At 45.0% G+C, this 22,585-nt stretch overlaps 1 protein-coding gene across 1 annotated transcript in view; it reads left to right on the top strand.

Annotated features, from left to right (window-relative positions):
- Positions 1-22,585, top strand: part of LOC139023757 (cyclic AMP receptor-like protein A) — a 107,149-nt gene that overhangs the window by 32,088 nt on the left and 52,476 nt on the right. Inside the window, exons 7-10 of the mRNA XM_070437580.1 lie at positions 2,001-2,158; positions 2,638-2,676; positions 5,978-6,056; positions 10,586-10,633. Of these exons, the coding sequence (XP_070293681.1) occupies positions 2,001-2,158; positions 2,638-2,676; positions 5,978-6,056; positions 10,586-10,633 (324 nt within the window). The remainder of the gene's footprint in view (positions 1-2,000; positions 2,159-2,637; positions 2,677-5,977; positions 6,057-10,585; positions 10,634-22,585) is intronic.

Genomic DNA, 22,585 nt, shown 5'->3' with positions numbered 1-22,585 from the left:
TTAGATGATGTTTCCCAGTTTCCAGGGTCCCCACACACTTGGATTTTGTAATTTTGTTTTAAAGCATGTTGAGTGTTTGTGTGTATGTGTTCAGTGATGAGTGATGGTGTGCTGAAGCTTCTGTTTTGAATCTCTCCCATTTATGATGACAGACAAACAGACAGACAGACAGACAAACATCCAGCTCTGGCAGCATATACAGACACCTTACATAATCACACACACCTTGGCCCTGTACATCAACAATACTGTGTTTTGTGTGTCATTAAGGAGGAACATCCTTTCATCCTATCATAATCTCTCTCCCATTTGGTCACTCTCTCTATAGGAATAGAGGGCATTAATACCTGCTGAGAGAGAGGGGAACACACCTCTCTCTTATGGAATAAGAGGGCATTAATACCTGCTGAGAGAGAGGGGGAACACACACTCTCTCTATGGAATAGAGGGCATTAAACCTGCTGAGAGAGAGGGGAACACACACTCTCTCTATAGGAATAGAGGGCATTAATACCTGCTGAAGAGAGGGAACACACACTCTCTCTATTAGGAATAGAGGGCATTAATACCTGTTGAGAGAGGGGAACACACACTCTCTCTATAGGAATAGAGGGCATTAATACTGTTGAGAGAGGGAACACACACTCTCTCTATAGGAATAGGAGGGCATTAATACCTGTTGAGAGAGGGGAACACACACACTCTCTATAGGAATAGGGGGCATTAATACCTGCTGAGAAGAAGGGGAACACACACACTCTCTAATAGGAATAGAGGGCATTAATACCTGCTGAGAGAGGGGAACACACACTCTCTCTATAGGAATAGAGGGCATTATACCCTGTTGAGAGAGGGAACACACACCTCTCTATTAGGAATAGAGGGCATTAATACCCGCTGAGAGAGAGGGGACACCGACACTCTCTCTATAGGAATTAGAGGGCATTAATACCCTGAGAGAGAGGGGAACACACACTCTCTCATATAGGAATAAGGGCATTAATACCTGCTGAGAGAGAGGGGACACACACTCTCTTATAGGAAATTGAGGGCATTAATAACCTGTTGAGGAGAGGGGAACACACACTCTCTCTATAGGAATAGAGGGCTTAATACCTGTTGAGAGAGGGGAACACACACTCTCTCTTATGGAATGAGGCATTATACCTGTTGAGAGAGGGGAACACACTGCTCTCTATAGGAATAGCGGCGCATTAATACCTGTTGAGAGAGGGGAACACACACACTCTCTTATAGGAATAGAGGGCATTAATACTGTTGGAGAGAGGGAACACACACACTCTCTATAGGAATAGAGGGCATTAATACCTGTGAGAGAGGGAACACACACTCTCTCTCTATAGGAATAGAGGGCATTGGAGAGAGAGAGAGACGGAGAGAGAGACAGACAGAGAGAGAGAGACGGAGAGAGAGAGAGACGGAGAGAGAGAGAGACGGAGAGAGAGAGACGGAGAGAGAGAGACGGAGAGAGAGACGGAGCGATATGGAAACGTAGCGAGTGAGATCACATATTCCCTGGGATTTCAGACATCCATGTAACCTGAATGAGAGCTGTCACATTCAGTGGACCAGAGCAGTATTGACCGTGTATCGAGTGTTGCAGTAGGACTGACCGCTTATTGACCGTGTCATAGTAGTCCTGACGACATATCGACCGTGTAACTGTACGGTCCATAAAGTATCGACAACACTCACTCCTTCCTGTGTCTGGACCACAATCTGCCAGGGTGGCTCCCTGAGTCGTGACCACCTGAGGACCACCAGCAGACCCTGTGAGCATGCCTAGGAGACGGGCGGAGAGAGATGCTTTCCTCCCCTGTCCCGAGACACGCTGGTCTGTCTTCATCAGTGTTCAGTGAAGCACATGGTAAAGAATGAGGGAGAATAAGAAGAAAGGTGGTTGTGCGTGTGTGATCAGCAACTCTTGTATCCTCTCTCCACAGAGCGTTCTATCCCTTAATTTGTGGCACGGCATGGAGACCATCTGGGCTGTGTGTTTGTGGTCTTTCTTGTTGGTATGTAATCACTGCTCTTTCTTCTCTCCCAGACTGTACCACCTGATGGCCTGGGGGGTGCCCCTGGTGATGGCCTCCCTGCCCCTGTTCAGTGGATACTACGGCCCAGCAGGAGCCTGGTGGTGACTTTCTCACTCAGTTTTGTCTATTTGTTGTCATGCTAACAATGCATTTTGAATGTAGATTTCTGTTAATATTTTTGATGTCCTTTCCATTGCCTTGCGTTTTGTTCTACATCCTCCTCTATATTCATCTGTAGTTTATAGTCATCTCTTCCTTTTTGACCTGAGGTTCAGTATGAAACCAGATTGGTTTAAGCAAAAATGTCCCAACTAGCCTTTGATTTCACTTATCCATTATTGTTAGATTGATTGTCTTGAAGGAACAGAGGTAAGAAGGAACGGGAACAGAACCAGAGTCTCCGAGCTCCTTTCTCTTTCTAGTCTGAGATTATTAATAGCAACAGCTATGCTCCTCTCCCCACCAAAGTCACAGAATTCTCTGTCTTTTTCTCTCGTCCTCTCTCTCTCTCTCCCTTTGTAATCACCCTCACTCTCTCCCTGCCCCTCCCTCTCGCTCTCCCCCCTCTCTCTCTCTCCAGCTGGATCACAGACGACCACGTAGCTTGGAGATTTGGGATGTAAGTGAAAACCTCTCAGCCATCAAAGCCAGTGCATAGAGGGAAGACTGGAGGGAGAGAGGGAGGGAGAGAGGAGGGGGTGGTCCCTACAGAGAGAGGGGAAGGGGTTTGTATGTTGGGAGGCCAGAGGTTTTTCCTGTGTGTGTGTGTGTTTCTTCCTGTACATGTCTGTGTTTCTTCAGAATGTTATGAAGGATTACGTCTCCCCAAGCCTGGATATGACCTGCCAATCACTTAGCGTAGCCAGACATTCACTTATCAAGCCAGGCAATCATGCTAGCGCTCGCAGCATCAGTGAGGAATCAATCTCTCTAACCACACGTACGTACACAACACACACACACACACACACACACACCATACACACATACACACACACACACACACACACACTCTTCTCTATCAATGCAGACAGCAGTGCTAGCACTCCGTCTCTCTGTCTTTTATCAGCCCCCCTCCTCCCCCTTCTAGTTTCCATAGCGCCGTGGGTCGCCTGGGGGACGGGCTGCTTAGAGGATCTGGGAATCTTCATTAAGTCTAATTACATCAAACGAGATGAGAGATTAGAGGCCCGGACGAAGCACGTCAGTAAAACACACACTATATGCTGTACACACACACCATACATACGCACGTCTGATGCTCAGAGCGAGAGAGATGGGGAGAGAGTGTGGGTGAAGGGGGGTGGAGGAGAGAGAGAGGGATTAAGGGGTCAGGTAAAAAGGAGAGAATAGAAGGGAGGTTGAGAGGAAAGAGAGAGAGGTTTCATTTCCTGTTCCAAAACTAAGTAGTTTGTCTTCATCAGTGTTCAGTCAAGTGAATATGAAAGATTAAAGAAAGACGGAGAGAGAACGAGAGAGGTGGTGGTGTGCACTGCAGGTCTTGTATCCTCACTCTCCCTCTCTCTCTACCCCTGAGAATAGAGGCAGACAGAAAGGAATATCATAACTGTGAGGGGGGGGGGGGGTGTATTTGATTGAACTCAAACATCAGCACTTAAGAATTGCTTCATGTGCCTTTTACTCCAGTGTTTCAGACTGACAAACAATCCTCTGGACCCCTCTCCTGAGTTTGTGAAAGGGTGTCAGCCTGTGTGTGTGTGCCTGCATGCGTGTGTGTGTGCGCGTGTGTGAGAGAGATACTCAACCTATTTTATCCTTCCCCCCTGCCCTCCCTCCCTCTGCTCTCTGGCCCATCCCTCCCTTCATGATGTCTTCCTCCTCTGGCCTGAGATGGCATCTTCCAGGTCAGACATGAAACTAGCATGTCTGTAGCTGAGGTGTTGCCAATGTGTCTTTCTCACTCAAGTGTCTAATTAATGGCGCTTTCATCAGTTGTCCTCTATCACTTCATAGCAGGGCTGGAGAGCTTCTAGAGCTGCAGGATGGTGTGTGGGGGTACATGTTTGTGAGTGTGCAAGCGCTGGCTTCAACTAGTGTTCTTTTTACTCTCTCCCGCCCTCCTTCCTTTCTTTTTGCATCTTGCTTTTTTTTCTGTCCATGTTGCTTGCCTTTCTGTGTTCTTCGTCCTTACCTCTCCTGGTCATTCTCCTCCCCCCTTTCTCACCCCTCTCCCTCCCCCTTTCTCTCTCCATCCCATCCTCCATCCATTCTTCCTCTCTCCATCTCTCTCGGGTGGGTGATGTTCAGCTGTAGAGCTCCAGCAGACTCTAATGGCAGATCATTATCATGCTAATTAGAGCACTTTGTAGCTGCCGCTCATTACTCCTCCTCCCTCGTCTCCCCCCTCTCACCCACCTCTCTCGTCTTCTCCCCCCTCCCTCGTTAAAAGGCCACTCTCCCTCCTCCCCCATCGTTAACGGGAGGTTCTGTGTAATTGGACGCCATTTATTCCGGAGAGCGGGTTATTAAATCACACAGGGGTGAGGTGAGCACGTTTTCACTCCATCCTGTCGCTCTGTCTTTCTCTCTGGATGAAACGCCTCTCCTCTTATCTTGTGCATGCACACACACACACACATACATACACTAACACACACACACATACACACACACCCTCAGACTACATGTCCAGACAGCGCCACACTCCCACTTCCCCAGTATCCAGGCAGTACTTACTGAGGATAGTTATGCACTTAGTCTAAACTGCTCTGGATAAGAGCGTCTAGTAAGTGATTGTAATGTGAATATAGTTGTTGCTAAATGAACAGAAGTGTAATGTTAATGTTACATAAGCTACTGTGAATGTCATTTTTTATTTAGGGCAGATATTAAAGGGCCCTGAGATGTTCCACATCCTATGACACAGAGTATTTCCTGGTCAGGTCACGTGGTCAGGATGAAGTCCGGGCGTAGCATGTGTCTGGCCTGGGGAATGAGGTATTAGAGTGGATCTGAAAAACAGTGTGGACTCTCTCGCTCTGATGAAACTGAAAGACTATTGAAAGATTGCTAAATGTTGCATTGCTGAACACACATCCTGCTGTCTGTCTTCGCTGTGCATGTACAGTAGCAGGGACAGCATTAGAATGGTCTGTCTGTTATGATATGTTCCATTCTGATGAGCAGAAGTGCTTTGATGAGTTAAGGTACTGTTGAGGTCCTGAGAGTAGGGTAGTGGTTAGAGTCCTGGCAGTCTGAGGCCCTTTCACAAACAGGCCTGTTGTCTGTGGTCATTTTCTGAGAGGGTGACACTCCTCTGAAGCTGTAAACCTCGTTCTTTCTCTCGCTCGTTCTCTGTCACACATCTTAACAGAAATACCATGCATTTCTGAAGTTGTGTCTCTTTGTCATCCTTTCTTGACCTCCTCCATCGCTCAAGAATGCCATACATTACCCGCTATTCTCTCACTTTCTCCGCCTCTCTCTTTCTCTCCTGTTTTGATAACTTCCTCTTACAGTGCCCTTGACAGAAACCCTAGTACTTACCTATTGTGCTATGGTTTTACTTCTCTACACAAGTGCTGAATCAGAGGTGGCAGAAGGATATCTAACCTAAACAAATACCTATACAAAATAAATGTAGTTAAATGTTTTAGATTATTGTCTTTTACTGGCTTTGCGGAGTTCACTGCCCCTTGGTGTATTATGATTATACTAGGGCCAGGAATTTATCTTGACTACATGATTTGACCAGGAAAAACTCCTGGCCCTAGGCTCCTCAGGCCTAAGAGGTTATGACCATTCGACCTGTCAGTCTTCCTCTTTACTTAGTGTATGCTCTTGAAGTAACTCTTGTGTTCAAGTCAATGGGAGAATCACATTTAAATGTGTGTTGATTTCATGTAAAGACATGGCCCTCTTGTGTGTAATGCATTTTCCTCTGTCCCCCCACCCTGCAGATGGTACGTCCCACTCTTCACCCTCATCTTCCTCATGATCTGCTGCTACGCCAGAATAATCTACGTAGCCAATGAGAGGGTGAGCCCACCTTCCCATGTGTCATGCTCGGCCAGTCGGCATGAGTTCACACAGTCATAATCCTGTGTGGCCAATGGTTGTGCACTCAGTTTATCTTGACGTGGATGTCTCTGTGAAATTCACCTCAGTGTGTAGTGTTTCCCGCTAACTCTGCCACTGCTGCTTAAAACAATCCCAGGGGGAAAATTGGTGTGTGTGTGTGTGCGCGAGAGAGAAAGTGTGTGTTTGCCTGTCAGAGAGCTCACAGAGAACCAGTGACTACAAGCCACCAGTGGGGGTGAAACTCAGTTTATCCCTCCCTCCCCTTATCCCTCCCTCCCTCTATCCCTCTCCTGTTGGGAGTGTTTTTGTGTTGATGGGCAGCCTGGAGGCAACATACCAGCATGCTCCACATAGCTGCCATCCCCCTGATTCTGGCCTGAGTGACGACACAACACACGGACACAGCCTGGGGCAGCAGTAGTGTGCTGTCTGACCTGAGTAGGCAGGGTAAACCAGAACATGTACTAGCTACACGTACATGTGCAACAATAGTCTCTTTTTTTTAAACAAGCAACTTAGAAACTACACACATCTACACACAAGGCAAAGGATGGCTACTTTGAAGAATCTAAAATCTAAAATATATTTTGATTTGTTTAACACTTTTGGTTACTACACGATTCCATATGTGTTATGTCATAGTTTTGATGTCTTCACTATTATTCTACAATGTAGAAACTAGTACAAATAAAGAAAAACCCTTGAATGAGTAGGTGTGTCCAAACTTTTGACTGGTACTATACATAAATTTGACTTCCCTGGTCAGTGCGTGTGTGGGTCAAAGCTCCTTTTGTGTGTGTGTGTTAGTGTTGGAAGCAGGAAGACTGAATGACTGACTGACTTCTCTTCCCTTTATCACAGATATGATAAAGGGAATAAATTAATTGGTGTGCACCCTGCATCTCATCACATTCTGCTTTCTCTCTCCGACTTGTCTGCTTCTCCTAATATTCTCTCTCTCTCTCTCTTCTCTTCTCTCTCTCTCTCTCTCTTCTCTCTCTCCTCTCTCTTCTCTCTCACTGCTCTCTATTTCTCTTCACTCCCACTGTCTCTATTTCTCTCTCCACACTGTCTTCTATTTCTTCTCACTGTCTCTCTATTTTCTCTTCTCTTCTTTCACTGTCTCTCTATTTCTCTCTCTCTCACTGTCTCTATTCTTCTCTCTCACTCTCTCACTGTCTCTTATTTCTCTCTCTCTCACTTCTCTCTATTTCTCTCTCTCTCTCACTGTTCTCTCTATTTCTTCTTCTCTCTCTCACTGTCTCTCTATTTCTCTCACTCCCACTGTCTCTATTTCTCTCACTCCCACTGTCTCTTTCTCTCTCTCTCTCTCACTGTCTCTCTATTCCTCTCTCTCTCTCACTGTCTCTCTATTTCTCTCTCTCTCACACTGTCTCTATTTCTCTCTCTTTCGATCATATTTATGAAGAGCTCAAGTCTTATCTCCTCACAGCTGCAGACGGTCTCACTTGAAATGATTTCTAAAACTTTGAGGCGGCGAAGGAATAGAGAGAGGGGATAAGAAAGTCAGGCAACCCAGAGAAAGAAAAGAAAGCGAGGGAGGAAGAGAGATAAAAAGAGAGAGAGATGGAGAGGGGGAGAAATTAGGAAAATCAACTAGGAGGAGCTCAAACTATTAATAATTCAGATGTTTATGAAAGCAGGACAGAACATATCCAGAATCATTTGATCAGAAACCAGTTTTCCATCCAACCTTATTATGCAAGTAAAGGATATAAATGTCACGACAGGCTTGATGGAAAAAGCGATTCGGAGCATCCCAAACATGCTCAATGGTTGACATGTCTGGTGAGTATACTGGCCATGGAAGAACTGGGACATTTTCAGCTTCCAGGAATTGTGTACCGATCCTTGAGACATGGGGCTGTGCATTATCATGCTGAAACATGAAGTGATGGTGGTGGATGAATGGCTTCACAATGGGCCTCAGGATCTCGTCACGGTATCTCTGTGTATTTATTGCCATTGATAAAATGCAATTGTGTTCATTGTCCGTAGCTTATGCTTGCCCACACCATAACCCCACCACCACCATGGGGCACTGTTCACAATGTTGATCAGCAAACCGCTCGCCCACACGACGCCATACACGCTGTCTGCCATCTGCCCGGTACAGTTGAAACCGGGATTCGTCCGTAAAGAGCACACTTCTCCAGCGTGCCAGTGGACATCGAAGGTGAGCATATGCCGACTGAAATCGGTTACGATGCCGAACTGCAGTCAGATCAAGAGCCTGGTGAGGACGACGAGCATGCAGATAATCTTCCCTGAGACGGTTTCTGACAGTTTATGCAGAAATTCTTTGGTTGTACAAACCCACAGTTTCGTCAGCTGTCCGGGTGGCTGGTCTCAGACGTTCCCGGATGTGGAGGTCCTGGGCTGGCATTGTTACACATAGTCTGCGGTTCTGAGAACGGTTGGACGTACTGCCAAATTCTCTAAAACGACATTGGAGGTGGCATATGGAAGACAAATGAACATTAAATTCTCTGGCAACAACTCTGGTGGACATTCCTGCAGTCAGCATATAAATTGCACTGTCCCTCAAAACTTGAGACAATTGTGGCATTGTGTTGTGTGACAAAACTACACATTTTAGAGTGGCCTTTTATTGTACCCAGCACAAGGTGCACCTCTGTAATCATCATGCCGTTTAATCAGCTTCTTGATATACCACATCTTTCATGTGGATAGATTATCTTGGCAAAGGAGAAATACTCACTAACAGGGATGTGAACAAATTTGTGCACAAGATTTGAGAGAAATAAGCTTTTTGTGCATATGAACAATTTCTGGGATCTTTTATTTCAGCTCGTAAAACATGAAACCAACACTTAACATGTTGCGTTTATATTTTTGTTCAATTTAAAATAACCTTGGTCTTTTGTCCATAATAATCTCATCATATATATCTGCGAGCTGTTAGCTAGAGCGTAAGTGCCAATACCAGAGTGGGCACATTCGCTAAACGCACCATTTTTTGTGACAAAACCTACAGTTGAAAATGCAATGAAAATCTATTGAACTTGTATTTTTTGTTCTGTACATGGGAATTTAACCACAAAAGTCAGTTTTATAAGAGTCATCACACACAGGCTTTTATCTGCAACAAGTCAATTTGATGGAAACACGTCTGGTGGGAAAATCCGCCTATTTTATTTGGGACTTTTTGAATATTCACATGAAAATCTGTCGTCAATTGGATGGAAACTATCTATTTTAAGGAATTCTTTGTGTGCAGGAGGGGATCCTCTAGCTCTCATGAGGAGGATTCATCAACGAAATTAGAGATTCTCACACATGCTTCTGTACAAGGGTAGATGACAGACAACATCATTGTCGTACACACACAAGCAACCTTTGTCTAAGGTGGTTAGATAGGCGGCTGTTGTCTATCATTCTTTCATGCTATCTGATTCTCTCTCATGTGTAAATAAACACTCATCCTCTCTCTAACCTCCTAGCGAGCGCACACACACACACACACACACACACATATACAGGTAGAAATTACACACAACTACACACATACACAAACATCCAATGACGAGGGCTGTAGTGCAGACAGAGAAACCATGGCAACGTTGAGTTGCTAAATAGTTGAACAGAATGAATGTGTGCCGATCTCTCTCTCTCTGTCGCTCTCTCTCTGTCTGTCTCTCTGTCTCTCTGTCTCTGTGTCAGAGTGTGTGTGTGTCAGAGTATATGTGTTTGTGTGTGTGTGTGTCAGAGTATATGTGTCCCCAGTGATCTGTGTGTGTGTGTGTGTGTGTGTGTGTGTGTGTGTGTGTGTGTGTGTGTGTGTGTGTGTGTGTGTGTGTGTGTGTGTGTGTGCGTGCGTCCATGGCTGACAGAGGCTCTTCACAGACTCTCCTCTGTTTAGATTGCTCTTGATTGTGTAAACCACACACTGTGTGTGTGTGTCTTGAGGAGCAGCTGATTCCCGATTGAGCTTTCTATTGTTGCTGGAATTCCCCTGAGATGAAAGCGAGAAATGGAGGGAGAGAAAGAAAGAATGAACAATCTGTTTCCTCTCTTGAGATGTCTGGGCTGGCCACCCGTGTCTGTCTCTTCTTTTTTATCCATATCTATCCAACGTTCTCTCTTTTTTCATTCTCTCTATGCTTCTGTATCTCTTTCTCTCTACCCTCTCTCTATCTCCCTCTCTATCCCCCCCGTCCCCGTCCCCTCAGTGGTAGACTCAGCTGTGATCAGTAATGCTCTTTGGAGAGGTGGGAGCTGTACATGTTTTGTTTTGGTTGTTAATGCATTCCCTGTCTACCTCAGCTTTGAGTAGCTGTGCGTACGTGCGTGCGTTCGTTCGTTCGTTCCCTGGATGTGTTTCAGCCTTGACTGACAGTGGATTAAATGAGGCTTATTTACCTCTCCTCCAGTCTCAGGTGAAGTACTTGTGTGTGTCTACCAAACGGGACTCAGACAGTGTGTTCTTTGTGCTCCTTCCTCAGATGCAGTCGTGGTTTGGCACCTTCAACCCAGAGAGGGAGAGGAGAAAGGTAAAGACCCATCATTTTCATTACTCAAGTCAATCATTGATTGGTTTTTAAAATGAGGGGGAGTTCCCTCATCTACTGAAATGTTCCTGGAATCTTTGACACGTACGCGCACACACGCACACGGGCGTTTTGGGGATTAGAGTGTATGTTGGATTAGCTGAGGTCCTGTTGGGTAGATTCTTACTCGCCAGGGAGCAGTTTGACCCTGTCACACACCCTCTCGGTCGGGGTGCTTTGAGTTTGTTATAGTTTTTTATAGCCTGGTTTGCTAACTACCTCTCTCTCAGAGTGCAGTGTATAAAGTAAGAACATCTGCTCTCTCAGCCACTGCCTGTCACCAAGGGTGTACCCCAAGGCTCGATCCTAGGCCCCACGCTCTTCTCAATTTACATCAACAACATAGCTCAGGCAGTAGAAAGCTCTCTCATCCATTTATATGCAGATGATACAGTCTTCTACTCAACTGGCCCCTCCCTGTATTTTGTGTTAAATGCTCTAAAACAAAGCTTTCTTAGTGTCCAACACGCTTTCTCTGCCCTTAACCTTGTTCTGAACACCTCCAAAACAAAGGTAATGCGGTTTGGTAAGAAGAATGCCCCTCTCCCCACAGGTGTGATTATTACTTCTGAGTGTTTAGAGCTTGAGGTAGTCACCTCATACAAGTACTTGGGAGTATGGCTAGACAGTACACTGTCCTTCTCTCAGCACATATCAAAGCTGCAGGCTAAAGTTACATCTAGGCTTGGTTTCCTATATCGTAGTCGCTCTTCTTTCACCCCAGCTGCCTAACTAACCCTGATTCAAATGACCATCCTACCCATGATAGATTACGGAGACGTAAGGGTGCTCTCGAGGAGCTAGATGTTCTTTACCATTTGGCCATCAGATTTGCCACCAATGCTCCATATAGGACACATCACTGCACTCTATACTCCTCTGTAAACTGGTCGTCTCTGTATACCCATCGCAAGACCCACTGGTTGATGCTTATTTATAAAACCCTCTTAGGCCTCACTCCCCCCTATCTGATATATCTACTGCAGCCCTCATCCTCCACATACAACACCCGTTCTGCCAGTCACATTCTATTAAAAGTCCCCAAAGCACACACATCCCTGGGTCGCTTGTCTTTTCAGTTCACTGCAGCTAGCGACTGAAACGAGCTGCAAAAAACACTCAAACGGGACAGTTTTATCTCAATCTCTTCATTCAAAGACTCAATCATGGACACTCTTACTGACAGTCGTAGCTGCTTTGTGTGATGTATTGTGGTCTCTACCTTCTTGCCCTTTGTGCTGTTGTCTGTGTCCAACAATGTTTGTACCCTGTTTTGTTCTGCTGCCATGTTGTGTTGCTACATGCTGTGTTGTCATGTGTTGCTGCCATGCTATGTTGTCGTCTTAGGTCTCTCTTTATGTAGTGTTGTCTCTCTTGTCGTGATGTGTGTTTTGTCCTATATTTTTATATTTTTATTTTTATTTTTAATCCCAGCCCCCATCCCCACAGGAGGCCTTTTGGTAGACCGTCATTGAAAATAAGAATTTGTTCTTAACTGACTTACCTAGTTAAATAAAGGTTCAATAAGTTTTTAAAAAAAGTAATAGGATTATATTAGGGTTATCAAAACACGAATAGGGTTATTTTAAGGCAAGGAATCTTAATTGTAAAGTGTTTATTGAACAAAACAAGTGCACCTGCATTACCAGCCCAGTCCCCAGCGATGCGTTTTTAGGCTAGGATGAAGTAAGCAAATGGTTGAGGCCATGTTTGGTATAGGGTGAAGAAAGGCTAGTGCAGGGTGAAGGTCATGTTTGGTATAGGGTGAAGAAAGGCTAGTGCAGGGTGAAGGTCATGTTTGGTATAGGGTGAAGAAAGGCTAGTGCAGGGTGAAGGCCATGTTTGGGTAATCGGCGTGAAAAAGGCTAGTGCAGGGTGAAGGTATGTACAGTGGGAATATAAAATCAACCCCTTTCAAAATGTTTGAGAAAACAGATGCCTCACAAGTCCTCAACTGGCAGCTTCATTAAATAGTACCTGCAAAACACCAGTCTCAACGTCAACAGTGAAGAGGTGACTCCAGGATGCTGAACTTCCAGGTAGAGTTCCTCTGTCTAGTATTTTGCCCATGTTAATCTTTTATTTTTATTGGCCAGTCTGAGATATGGCTTATTCTAACAGGTCTGTGAGAGCCGGAATTCTTACTGGTTGGTAGGTGATCAAATACTTATGTCATGCAATAAAATGCAAATTAATTACTTAAAAATCATACAATGTGATTTTCTGGATTTTTGTTTCTCTCACAGTTGAATGATAAAAATTACAGACCTCTACATGCTTTGTAAGTAGGAAAACCTGCAAAATCGGCAGTGTGTCAAATACTTGTTCTCCCCACTGTACATCCACAGGTACATCTCCAATTGACTCAAATGATGTCAATTAGCCTATCAGAAGCTTCTAAAGCCATGACATATTTTCTGGAATGTTCCAAGCTGTTTAAAGGCACAGTCAACTTAGTGTATGTAAACTTCTGACCCACTGGAATTGTGATTATAAGTGAAATAATCGGTCTGTAAACAATTGTTGGAAAAATGACTTGTGTCATGCACAAGGTAGATGTCCTAACTATAGTTTGTTGACAAGAAATTTGTGGAGTGGTTGAAAATCTAGTTTTAATGACTCCAACTGAAGTGTATGTAAACTTCCAACTTCAACTGTAACTATTCAGACCCTTTACTCAGTACTTTGTTGAAGCACCTTTGGCAGTGATTACAGCCTTGAGTCTTCTTGGGTATGACGCCTCAAGCTTGGCACACGTGTATTTGGGGATTTCTCCCATTTTTCTCTTCAAATACTCTCAAGCTCTGTCAGTTTGGATGCACAGCTATTTTCAGGTTTCTCCAGAGATGTTAGATTGGGTCAAAGTCCGGGCTCTGGCTGGGCCACTCAAGGACATTCAAAGTCTTGTCCTAAAGCCACTCCTGCATTGTCTTGGCTGTGCTTAGGGCCGTTGTTCAGTTGGAAGGTGAACCTTCACCCCCAGTCTTAGGTCCTGAGCACTCTGAAGTAGATTTTCATCAAGGATCTCTGTGTACTTTTCTCCGTTCATCTTTCCCTCAATCCTGACTAGTTTCCCAGTGCCTGCCGCTGAAAAGCATCCTCACAGCACGATGCTGCCACCACCATGCTTCACCGTAGGGATGGCACCAGGTTTCCTCCAGATGTGACGCTTGGCATTCAGGCCAAAGAGTTCAATCTTTGTTTCATCAGACCAGAGAATATTGTTTCTCATGGTCTGAGAGTCCTTTAGGTGTCTTTTGGCAAACTCCAAGTGGGCTGTCATGTGCCTTTTACTGAGGAGTTGCTTCCTTCTGGCCACTACCGTAAAGGCCTGATTGGTGGAGTGATGCAGAGATGGTTGTCCTTTTGGAATGCTCTTCCATCTCCACAGAGGAACTCTGGTGCTCTATCAGAGTGACCATCGGTTTCTTGGTCACCAAGGCCCTTCTCTCCTGATGGCTCAGTTTGGCCGGGCGGCCAGCTATAGAAAGAGTCTTGGTGGTTCCAAACTTCTTCCATTTCAGAATGATGGAGGCCACTGTGTTCTTGGGACCTTCAATGCTCCAGAAATGTTTTGGTACCTTTCCCCAGATCTGTGCCTCGACACAATTCTGTCTCGGAGCTCTTCGGACAATTCCTTTGCTATCTTGGCTTGTTTTTTTCTCTGACATGCACTGTCAACTATGGGACCGTATCTAGACAGATGTGTGCCTTTCCAAATCATGTCCAATTAATTTAATTTACCACAGGTGGAGTCCAATCAAGTTTTAGAAACATCTCAAAGATGATCAATGGAAACAGGATGCACCTGGGCTCAATTTCGAGTCCCGTAGCAAAAAGTCTGAATACTTAGTTATTTCAGTTTTTTTTTGGGGGGGGGGGGGGGGGTYCCAAAATTTYTAAAAACCTGTTTTCCCTTTGTCATTATGGTGTATTTGTGTGTAGATTTATGAGGGGGAATAAAAACTTTTATTCATTTTATAATAAGGCTGTAATGTAACAAAAATGTGGAAAAAGTCAGGGGGTCTGAATACTTTCCAAATGCACTGTATATAGCTTAACAAGTGGATTATTTTGCAATTAAGCCTAGGCGTACTCCTGACGAAAAGCCTGTGATTTGTTTTAATCAATCAATGTGATTTTATTTGACTGAATTCATCTTTGGTTAATTCTCTGGCTGGGAAAATAAGTGCAGGTGGTGTAGCTCATCTATTCGTTTGCTCATCTATCACCGATGAGAAACATTTAGCATGCCATAATGGAGCCTAAATCAAGTGTCGGCCTATTGTTTCGCTCGATCCCGTAGGCCTTTAGGCAACTCCAAAAGCCAGCGGAGGTTGTGAAATATAACACCAGACTATTATTTTCTGTCGATATCATGATGAAGATACTCTCATTGTAAGACCCTACGCCTGCTCCCTAACAAAGTGGAGTGAAGGTAGGAAAGAGATGAAATGTGGATCGAAAAAGCAAGGGGTTGCCTTGGGCTCTTTCAAAACATCACCTATTTTTTAATATGTCAATGGTTCCACACGTTGCCATGATGCAAGTTGTGTGGGAAAAATATTATTTGTATTTAATTTTCTTTTATTTCTTTATATTCTTAGCCTACTGTAAAATAAATATGTGTTGACTGTGATCAGGGTAGCCTAAGAGTTGTCTTGTCTGTTTAATTAACATAATAACTATTGATTTCATGTGCATGGATCAGCCATGTAGCATATAGGCTGCACAGACCAGTTACATCATTAAACTGAAAATATGCCTTTCTATTCTTTTGAAAATACATTTTATTAGTTTTATGTTTCTTAGGACCTGCATAAACAAATTAATAATGGATTGTGAATGTGTATATTCAATGGATTTATTAAAATAGATGTCCACCCACATCGGCTCACTCCTAAACTTGCCGGCATGTGTACGGGAGATATAAGAAGCTTATCCCGGCAGGAATATGGTCGAATGGGACTGTATGAATTGGGCTCTAAAAAAAATTGCCAGTTTTTTTTGTTGTTGTTTTTTTTCTTACAAGGCACCATACCGTAAAGTCTGTTTGTAAAGGGTATCTGTGTAACTCAACGCATGAATTAATCATCAGCTCTCACTCTCCCTCTATCTCTGTCTCACACACACACACACGCACACACACACTCACTCAGAATGAGCGTATGAATAAAGCAGCAGGCCAGGTTCATGGACATTAATATTTATGAGTGTTTATGCACGCGCTGTGTGATGTTCTAAAACAACACCCCCCCCCCTCTCTTGCTGCTACCTAGCCACTGCTTTCTACTGTGTGTGTGTGTATATGTGTGTGTACGTGTGTGTGTCAGCAGGTGTAAACCAGAGTCCCTGCTGGGTGTCTCAAACTGCTGCCTGTGGCCATTTCCCTCACTCTACTCTAGCCACCCTCAACTCTCTCTCTCTTCCGCTCGCTCTCTCTCTCTCTCTCTCTCTCTCTCTCTCTCTCGCTCTCTTCCGCTCTGTCTCTCTTTCTCTCCCGCTCTCTTTTCCGCTCTCTTGCTCTATTTTCTTTATTTTTTGCTCGGTCTCCCTCTTCCCTCTCTCGTCTCTCACACACTTGTGTGTGTTATTTCTCTCTCGCTCTATTTTTTCTCTTACTCACTCCATATGTCTCTCCTCCACCCCCTCTCCCTTGTGTCTTTCTCTCTGGCTCTGTTTTGCTCCCTCTTTCACTCTCTCTCTCTCCCTCTCGTGGCAACATTCATACTTGGCTAATACGGTGGTTATCAGAGACTTGAATCGCAGTGCTGTGTCTGGGGGACACACACACTTAGACGTAAGGTCTACAACAAACGTGGGCTACACCCCACACACAGACAAGTGAGACGGAGGGCATTTGAAAGAGCGGACAAACGCACATGCGCTCACACACACACACATACACACATACACATACACACACACACACACACACACACACACAGTGCTCTCAGAAAGAAAACATTGGGAGCTTGTTCTTTATCTTTATCTACTGCAGAGCAGTAGCTCTGCTTACAGTCATGAACACAGCTGCTGTGTGTGTATGTGTGCACACGTGTGTGTTTGTATGCGTATATTTGTTTGTGATGGAGCCGTAGAAGAAGGCAGACGTTTTACGTGTCCCCAACCGATTGTGTTTTTTCGTTTGTTTATTTGCGTTGTTTGTAACTTATTGTTGACTTATTTTGTACATAATGTTGGCGCTACCGTCTTTTATGACCGAAAATAACTTCTGGACATCAGGACTGCGATTACTTACCACAGACTGGCAGAATCCTTTTTTTCCTTTAACGAGTCTGACGAGCCCGACGCGAATGATATACTGCTTTCTCGGGAACAGGCCCAGATCCCCGTGATTTGCGTGAAGAGGAGGCGGAGAAAAAGGGGCCAGAGTGCAGGCTGCCTTCTGAGAATTCCTTCCATTCTGCTAGTAAACATGCAATCTTTAGAGAATAAAATAGATGACCTACGCGCAAGATTATACTACCAACGGGACATTCAAAACTAGAATATCTTATGCTTCACGGAGTCCTGGCTGAACGACAACACTATCAACATACAGCTGGCTGGTTATACGCTGCACCGGCAGGATAGAACAGCGGCGTCTGGCAAGACAAGGGGCGGTGGACTATGTCTTTTTGTAAATAACAGCTGGTGCACGATATCTAAGGAAGTCTCGAGCTATTGATCGCCTGAGGTAGAGTATCTCATGATAAGCTGTAGACCACACTATCTACCTAGAGAGTTTTTATCTGTATTTTTCGTAGTTGTTTACATACCACCACAGTCAGAGGCTGGCACTAAGACCGCATTGAATGAGCTGTATTCCGCCATAAGAAAACAAGAAAACGCTCACCCAGAGGCGGCGCGCCAAGTAGCCGGGGACTTTAATGCAGGGAAACTTAAATCCGTTTACCAAATTTCTATCAGCATGTTAGATGTGCAACCAGAGGAAAAAAAACTCTTTACTCCACACACAGACGCATAAAATGCTCTCCCTCGCTCTCCATTTGGCAAATCTGACCATAATTCTATCCTCCTGATTCCTGCTTACAAGCAAAAATTAAAGCAGGAAGCACCAGTGACTAGATCAATAAAAAAGTGGTCAGATGAAGCAGGACTGTTTTGCTAGCACAGACTGGAATATGTTCCGGGATTCCTCCGATGGCATTGAGGAGTACACCACGTCAGTCATTAGCTTCATCAATATGTGCATTGATGATGTCGTTCCCACAGTGACCGTATGTACATACCCCAACCAGAAGCCATGGATTACAGGCAGCATCCTCACTGTGCTAAAGGCTAGAGCTGCCGCTTTCAAGGAGCGGGACTCAAACCCGGAAGCTTATAATAAATCCCGCTATGCCCTCCGACGAACCATCAAACAGGCAAAGTGTCAACACAGGACTAAGATTGAATCATACTACACCAGCGCTGACGCTCGTCGGATGTGGCAGGCCTTGCAAACCATTACAGACTACAAAGGGAAGCACAGCCGAGAGCTGCCCAGTGACACGAGCCTACCAGACGAGCTAAACTACTTCTAATGATCGCTTCGAGGCAAATAACACTGAAACATGCATGAGAGCATCAGCTGTTCCGGAAGACTGTGTGATCACGCTCTCCGCAGCTGATGTGATTAAGACCTTTTAAACAGGTAAACATTCACAAGGCCACAGTGCTAGACGGATTATCAGGACGTGTACTGCGAGCAAACCCTAGACCCACTCCAATTTGCATAACGCACCAACAGATCCACAGATGATCTCTATTGCACTCCACACTGCCCTTTCCACCTGGACAAAAGGAACACCTATGTAGAATGCTACGTTGACTACAGCTCAGTGTTCAACACCATAGTTCCCTTAAAGCTCATCAATAAGCTAAGCACCCTGGACTAAACACCTCCTCTGCAACTGGATTCAGGACTTCCTGACAGGCCGCCCCCAGGTGGTAAGGGTAGGTAACAACACATCCGCCACGCTGATCCTCAACACGGTGGCCCATCAGGGGTGCGTGTTCAGTCCCTCCTGTGCTCCCTGTTCACTCATGACTGCACGGCCAGGCACGACTCCAACACCATAATTAGTTTGCCGATGACACAACACTGGTAGGCCTGATCACCGACAATGACAAGACAGCCTATAGGGAGGAGGTCAGAGACCTGGCCGTGTGGTGCCAGGATAACAACCTCTCCTTCAACGTGATCAAGACAAAGGAGATGATTGTGGACAACAGGAAAAAGAGGCCCGGGCAGGCCCCATTCTCATCGACAGGGCTGCAGTGAAGCAGGTTGAGAGCTTCAAGTTCCTTGGTGTCTACATCACCAACAAACTAACATGGTCCAAGCACACCAAGACAGTCGTGAAGAGGGCACGACAAAACCTATTCCCCCTTAGGAGACTGAAAAGATTTGGCATGGGTCCTCAGATCCTCAAAATGTTCTGCAGCTGCACCATCGAGATCATCCTGACTGGTTGCATCACTGCCGGGTATGGCAACTGCTCGGCCTCCGACCGCAAGGCACTACAGAGGGTAGTGCGAACAGCCCAGTTCTTCTTCTTCTGTCTTTACATTGGCTCTCTGTGCTCCATGTGTGGTAGAGCGAGAGAAGCTCTTATTAGGGTCAATCTATTTGAATTCAATCACTTTTTGACATCATCCCTTTTTGATTTAAACAAAACTTTACGTACATGTTTGCCCATGGAAGAAGTGGTCAGAAAGTGACTTTTTGGACCTGAATGACAAAACCTTCAGGAGATTAGAGGTGGTCAAAGTTGATCCATTTTGCATTCCCCATCCTACCATGGGACAAGCATGTCTTCATCACTGGAAAAGATAAAAGGTTGAATTTGATATCATTTTGAAGCTGACACACAGGTGGTCAAAATATTGTATAATTTCTCAACAAAAGAAGTTAATACAAGTTATGACTTTGTTTTACCTTTAATGTCAATTATCTAACAGCGCGTATTTGCATATGTTGTACTTTACATAATCGTTGGTGTTTGTGTTGTGGCCACCATCGGTTGAGACACAATATGCTCTTGAGTCTTGGTGGGTTTCATGTTTTGGCTGATAAATGTACTAAAAAGAGAATACAATTCAAATTTGACTTTCAAATGATATTATATCAATCTCTACCGTTTATATTTTCCTGTGATGAATACATGGATGTTTTATGGTATGGTGGGGTATGCAAAATGGGTCAACTTTGAGCACTCTTATCTCTTTAATGTTTTGTCATTCAGGTCCAAAAAGCCACTTTCTGATCACTTCTGCAATGGGCAAATATGTATGGAAGGTTTCGTTCAAATCAAAAGGGGTGCTATCAAAAAGTGATTGAATTCAAATGGATATACACATTACTGTGGCTAATGTGCGTCATTAACGGAGGGCCGTCAGACTCTCAGCCATGCGCATAATTACTGTTTCATTATCCTCCGCTCCCGAGGAGCACCAGGCCTCTGACACGCGAGAGCTGTGATTAAAAACACCACACACATGGAAGATCTTTTAACACAAACATTGTGTAGTGTTCTACTTAGTCCTGGTGTTTGATTTAAAAATCTAGGTGGTGTTGTGGTTGGTGGAGTATCACGTCCTTCGTCTTTCTCATGGTAATGTTTGTGTGCTCCAGCACAACAAGACCTTGGGGTTTAGGATTAGTTGGCCATGCCTGAGACAGTGTCAGGTAGAGTGGGGAGTAGAGACATAGAGATGCCTAGCCCCATATGTTAAGGTCGGTCACCAAGCTCAGCGCACATTTTTCACATTGACTAAGTTTCCTGTTTTCAATCAGATCAAGCGTTACCCGGTGATAACAGACACCCGCATAGCGGTTGTTTTGGCGTGTCGGAGGTGGAGCTGCGTTGGAGCAGTCAAATCGGTGTGTAGCTGCGCTTGCAATCATTGTCACGAAGCCACACCCGCCCACTCCTGCTAGAAGTGCGGAAGGAGAAAGTGTAGGCTGTATAGATATAATTATGCTCAAATGTAAAAAATTATTAAACTAAATAATAAGGGGTTTTATCATCCTAACGGAGGTGTAGATTACACCTATCATCCAAACGGTGGTGTAGATTACACCTGTCATCCTAACGGAGGTGTAGATTACATCCTGTCATCCAAACGGAGGTGTAGATTACACCTGTCATCCAAAAGGAGGTGTAAGATTACACCTGTCATCCAAACGAGGTGTAGATTACACTGTCATCCAAACGGAGGGTGTAGATTACCCTGTCATCCAACGGAGGTGTAGATTAGCACCTGTCATCCTAACGGAGGTGTAGATTACACCCTGTCATCCTAACGGAGGTGTAGATTACACCTGTCATCCTAAAGGAGGTGTAGATTACACCTGTCATCCTAACGGAGGTGTAGATTACCCTGTCATCCTAACGGAGGTGTAGATTACACCTGTCATTCCTAACGGAGGTGTAGATTACACTGTCATCCCTAACGGAGGTGTAGATTACACCTGTCATCCTAACGGAGGTGTAGATTACACCTGTCATCCTACGGAGGTGTAGATTACGCTGTCATCCTAACGGAGGTGTTAGATTACGCTGTCATCCTAACGGAGGTGTAGATTACGTCTGTCATCCTAACGGAGGTGTAGATTACGTCTGTCATCCTAACGGAGGTGTAGTATTACACCTGTCATCCTAACGGAGGTGTAGATTACACCTGTCATCCTAAACGGAGGTGTAAGATTACACCTGTCATCCTAACGAGGTGTAGTTACACTGTCTCCTACGGAGTGTAGATTACCCTGTCATCCTAACGGAGGTGTAGATTACCCTGTCATCCTAACGGAGGTGTAGATTACGCTGTCATCCTAACGGAGGGTGTAGATTACGTCTGTCATCCTAACGGAGGTGTAGATTACGTCTGTCATCCTAAACGGAGGTGTAGATTACGTCTGTCATCCTAACGGAGGTGTAGATTACGTCTGTCATCCTAACGGAGGTGTAGATTACGTCTGTCACCTAACGGAGGTGTAGATTACGCTGTCATCCTAACGGAGGTGTAGATTACGCTGTCATCCTAACGGAGGTGTAGATTACGTCTGTCATCCTAACGGAGGTGTAGATTACGTCTGTCATCCTAACGGAGGTGTAGATTACGCTGTCATCCTAACGGAGGGGTAGATTACGCTGTCATCCTAACGGAGGTGTAGATTACGCTGTCATCCTAACGGAGGTGTAGATTACGTCTGTCATCCTAACGGAGGTGTAGATTACGCTGTCATCCTAACGGAGGTGTAGATTACGCTGTCATCCTAACGGAGGTGTAGATTACGCTGTCATCCTAACGGAGGTGTAGATTACGCTGTCATCCTAACGGGAGTGTAGATTACGTCGTCATCCTAACGGAGGTGTAGATTAACGTCTGTCATCCTAACGGAGGTGTAGATTACGCTGTCATCCTAACGGAGGTGTAGATTACGCCTGTCATCCTAACGGAGGTGTAGATTACGTCTGTCATCCTAACGGAGGTGTAGATTACGCCTGTCATCCTACGGAGGTGTAGATTACGCCTGTCATCCTAACGGAGGTGTAGATTACGCCTGTCATCCTAACGGAGGTGTAGATTACGCCTGTCATCCTAACGGAGGTGTAGATTACGCCTGTCATCCTAAGGAGTGTAGATTACGCCTGTCATCCTAACGGAGGTGTAGATTACGCCTGTCATCCTAACGGAGGTGTAGATTACGCCTGTCATCCTAACGGAGGTGTAGATTACGCCTGTCATCCTAACGGAGGTGTAGATTACGCCTGTCATCCTAACGGAGGTGTAGATTTACGCCTGTCATCCTAACGGAGGTGTAGATTACGCCTGTCATCCTAACGGAGGTTGTAGATTACGCCTGTCACTAGTGATCCGCCC

Source organism: Salvelinus sp. IW2-2015, linkage group LG36 (genome assembly GCF_002910315.2).
Source record: "Salvelinus sp. IW2-2015 linkage group LG36, ASM291031v2, whole genome shotgun sequence".
In the NCBI taxonomy this organism is placed as follows: Eukaryota; Metazoa; Chordata; class Actinopteri; order Salmoniformes; family Salmonidae; genus Salvelinus; species Salvelinus sp. IW2-2015.
Note: the sequence above shows the minus strand (reverse complement) of the source record. Positions and strands in the feature narration are given on the sequence as shown.